Source organism: Tremella mesenterica (assembly GCF_000271645.1).
Source record: "Tremella mesenterica DSM 1558 unplaced genomic scaffold TREMEscaffold_26, whole genome shotgun sequence".
In the NCBI taxonomy this organism is placed as follows: Eukaryota; Fungi; Basidiomycota; class Tremellomycetes; order Tremellales; family Tremellaceae; genus Tremella; species Tremella mesenterica.
In genome coordinates this window covers 877-5,197 of record NW_006711250.1, presented here as the reverse complement: position 1 = coordinate 5,197, position 4,321 = coordinate 877, and the positions used below count along the sequence as shown (strand labels likewise).

Here is a 4,321-nt window from a genome sequence, read left to right as displayed (position 1 = left end):
TAATTCTCAATTGCATCTCAACGATTTCAAGTCTCAACTACATGCAGCATTTGAAATCAAAGACAACGGACCGGTATCATATTCCCTAGGTGTCAATGTCTACCGGGACAAATCCAAAAAGAAGCTATTTCTCTCACAAGAGCACTACCTCAAGGCAGTTTTAGAGCGCTTCGGAATGGATGACTGCAAGCCCGCGCAAACTCCTCCCCCCTCTGGTTACCGAGCTACTCTAGCTACCGATACCGAGTATGACTTTGTCCGCAACGAATCATATCCTGCCATGGTAGGTTCTCTGCTCTATGCAGCTACCATTACTCGCCCAGATATTGCCTTTGCTACATCTGTTCTCTCTCGGACTACCAGTAAATGGTCAGCACAACACATCTCTGCCGCTCGTCACCTCATGCGATATCTACGTGGTACAGTCAAACTCTGCCTCTCATATGATGCTTCACTACCACAAGCCAAGCCATTGATACATGGGTATTCAGATTCCGATTGGGGTGGATGTTTGAACACTCGTCAATCTACCACTGGGTTCCTCTTCTATGCTTTTGGCGGACCAATTGCTTGGCGATCAAGACGACAATCAACTACCGCTTTATCTACTGCAGAGGCTGAGTACATGGCAACCTCAGATGCAGCACGACAAGCATTGTGGCTCAAAGAAATCGCACGTAACTTCGGCTACTACCACACAAAAGGTATCTCAATCCTCTCTGATAACCAAGCAGCTATCCTTTTGTCAAGAAACCCTGTTCAGCACGACAGGTCAAAACACATCGACATACGCTACCATTTCATCCGAGATAAGGTAGAAAATGGAGACATTGTCCTGTCATATGTGTCAACTGAAGAGAATCTCTCTGATATTCTCACAAAGTCACTTCCATCAGAACGTCACCACTACCTCTCTCAAGGTCTGGGTCTGCAGAATCCAAAGATACAGGAGATACGGGACGAGGGGGAGTGTTGAAAGACACGTGGTTGTTTTACGTAACGTCCCACATCTCCTACCAAAGTTTTTCACCTCCTGGTAGTTCTTTATTGCTTTATACCGAGCTAAGAACTACCAGGTAAGTGACTATAGTCATGCATTGCTTTATACAGAGCTAAGAACTACCAGTTACTACCGCTCTAGCGATCATCAACATAGTCGCTCCCGAATCACACAAGGCGACCACCTGGGCCCCTTTTACGTTGATTTTAGTCTTTGGTTGCCTTGCATCAGTGATGGGTATCTTGATGAACTGTCCATCTTTGTATACACATTGTCCTGCTACTGTCAGCTCTTTCCTTGTAATATCAGAAGTTAACAATAGCAGAGAGGACAGAAAATGGGACCCGCTGACGTTCTCTCAAGCCAACGGGTCCAAGCCTTTTCCCTCCTCCACGTCCTCCCCTGCTACCGCATTCATCTGCCTTGGCTCCTCCATCACCACTGTGTTTCCTCCCATTCCTCTGTTCCTTGAACTTCTCCACATTTCAGGAGGCATCATTAACCCCTGAGCTACCTTAGCAGCTACCAAAGGACAATCCTTCACATAATGTCCTAAAGGATGATCCACTCAGCAGTTTGACGCACCACGGCAAAGTTCGCCGCAGTTCATTGACAATCACCTTATTGTTTACCACTTGACGTATAACTACGGCATAGTTAACTGTAGCTCCCCGACGAGTACCCTGTCTCAGTGAGAAATCGACGCCCCAAGACGACGTAGTTAGCTGAGGTTTGTCGACTGTCGGTCAGTAGAGAAGAAGAACCAATGTTTGTGACAGTATCAAGGATCACTGGAGAAGCTCAGCAATCTGTGAACTATCTATACTTCTCCTCTCTTCTCATAGAATGTCCTTCAACTCCTGCACAGCCCCACGCTCAGTCCTCTCAGCTCAACTTTGCCGTACCTCGCCATATCCCCGATATCCTACTCCGCTCACTTCGACTAACTTCGCCTAACTTCCCCTACTCTGCTCTCCCTCGGGTTCCTTCTCCTAACTTTGCCGTAGTTTTCTGTTAGGCGGGGTTGTTGTGACAAATGCTCCCTAGGTTCCCATACTTCGTCGTAGTCGGTCTCAGTGGTTCGGGGTGGTGATGGATAGTGGTTCGGTGATGGTGAAAGGAGAGTCGGTGATGGTGGTTGTCAGGGATGCTACGACATGGTTTGTGACCACGGCAAAGTTAGCCGCAGTTCATCAACGATCACCTTATAGTTTACCACTTGACGTATCACTACGGTGTAGTTAGCCATAGTTCCTTCCCCAACAAGTACCCTGTCTCGGTGAGACATTGACGCCCCAGTACAACATAGTCAGCTGAGGTCTGTCGACCGTCGGTCAGTAGAGCAGAAATATTGCTATCTGTGACAGTTTGACTTTGCCGCTGCTTACTGGTTAAATACCCTTTCCTGACTTTTGCTTGACTTGTCACATCCTTTGTGACACAACAGTCAACCCAGTTCTGGTTCACATCTACATTGGTTGCCCCTCCACTCCTCCACTAATTTTGGGACTGTAAGAGTGAGCCTGACATCGCGCACACACAGCTGAAAAGGGTGATGTATCGACACATTCTCCTTGTGAAGGTCGCCAGTTATCCACAATTCTAGGTTTTCTGATTGTGAGATTCTCAAAGAATGAGTCATTTGAAAGGACCGATTGTGCAGCTTTAGCAGCTCTCAGAAGCAGCTGTGGATCATAAGGCTTTGAGGATGGATCTTGACTCTGACTTTGCTGTTTCTACACTTCCGCCATGAATCTTGGTACGGCATTTAACATCTGTACAGATAAGGTTTTGTCCGCAGAGTCAACAACAAGCGCCAAGCTGCATCCTTGTCACTCCAAACAGCAAAGGAGTCAAGCACCTTTGAGAGATCTAGATATCCTTTCCCTGCTGAGGGAGTCAGGGCGGCTTGGGATGTTTTGTCAGTGATTGCTGTGTTCAGACCCACAGATGATTGCCATTTTTTGGAGGAAGGAGGAGGTTGTCCCGGCAGATGTGCACTCTTGTATGGATCTTGTAGGAGTAAGTTTATATCGTATCCATAGCGCCATTCTGGTTCCTTTAGGAGTTCTGCCCTAGCCTTGATGGCAACCGTATGAACGGCTACAGCATCTCGTAAGTTTGTGGATTCACTTGATTCCAAACGTGTTATAGTGTCATAGTAGGGCCGTTCTAAAGCTTCTGATTTCATCTGTTGGATCGCCCCCGCATATGATTGACCAAATCGTGCGATCTTTGTGTCACAATCGTCGTTTCTTCTCCTCTACTGACCGACGGTCGACAAACCTCGGCTAACTACGTCGTAGTGGGGCATCGGTGTCTCACTAGGACAGGGTACTCGTCGGGGGAACTACGGCTAACTTCGCCGTAGTAATACGTCGAGTGGTAAATGATAAGATGATCGTTGATGAACTGCGGCTAACTTCGCCGTGGTGCGTCGAACTGCTCGATGGTAGCTCTCCTTAACTCGAAGGTTGTAGCTACTGAATATATCGCTCGCTACTGACAACAATCAAGGATTTCAGCGATCTTCTCAGCTAATATTATTTACTCCTCCTAGATTTTCACCCAACCCTCTCGCGCTTAGACGTACCTCAACGCACTTCGTCCAACTTCCCCGAGTCCCGGCCGTCCTTCTCCGTCCTTCGACTAACCCCGCCTAACATCGCCGCACTTCTGCTCCCATTGTCCCTAGTCCGCCTAACTCCACCTAACTTCGCCGCACTTCACCGTTCCTATGCTCCAGATCCTCGTACAACTTAATCTCCCCCTGTACTTTGCCGTAGGTGGTCGCTGTCACGAACTACGTTGTGACCCCTCAATTATCCCACCAACAATGACACTCCTTTGACCATCAAAACCCCTATCACGTCTTAACCTCTTTACTCTACACGAAACTCAGCACATCTGAGACCAACTACGGCAAAGTACAACAGGAGAATAAGATATACGGGGCCTGGAGCATAGGGACAACAAAGTACGGCGAAGTTAGACGGAGTTAGGCTGAGTAGGGACAATGGAAGCAGAAGTACGGCGAAGTTAGACAGAGTTAGGCTAAGTAGGGACAATGGGAGCAGAAGTGTGGCAATGTTAGGCGGAGTTAGGTGAACTAGGGACAATGGGAGCAGAAGTGCGGCGATGTTAGGCGGGGTTAGTCGAAGGACGGAGAAGGACGGCCGGGACTCGGGGAAGTTGGACGAAGTGCGTTGAGGTACGTCTAAGCGCGAGAGGGTTGTGTCACAGGGTTGCTTCTTCGTTAACTTCCTACGACCGACGGCCAATAACTTCGTGGGCTTCGACCTTTACCAACTTCGTTGTTCG

The 4,321-nt window shown here is 48.2% G+C and overlaps 1 protein-coding gene across 1 annotated transcript; it reads right to left on the bottom strand.

The window, feature by feature from the left end:
• Positions 1–2,150: 2,150 nt before the first annotated feature.
• TREMEDRAFT_66555 (uncharacterized protein) lies at positions 2,151–3,666 on the bottom strand (the record flags this gene model as incomplete). Its single annotated transcript, XM_007008599.1, has 5 exons — positions 2,151–2,230; positions 2,538–2,685; positions 2,949–3,233; positions 3,272–3,295; positions 3,604–3,666. The coding sequence occupies 5 exons, from the start codon at positions 3,664–3,666 to the stop codon at positions 2,151–2,153; spliced, it is 600 nt and encodes a 199-aa protein (XP_007008661.1).
• Positions 3,667–4,321: the final 655 nt, after the last annotated feature.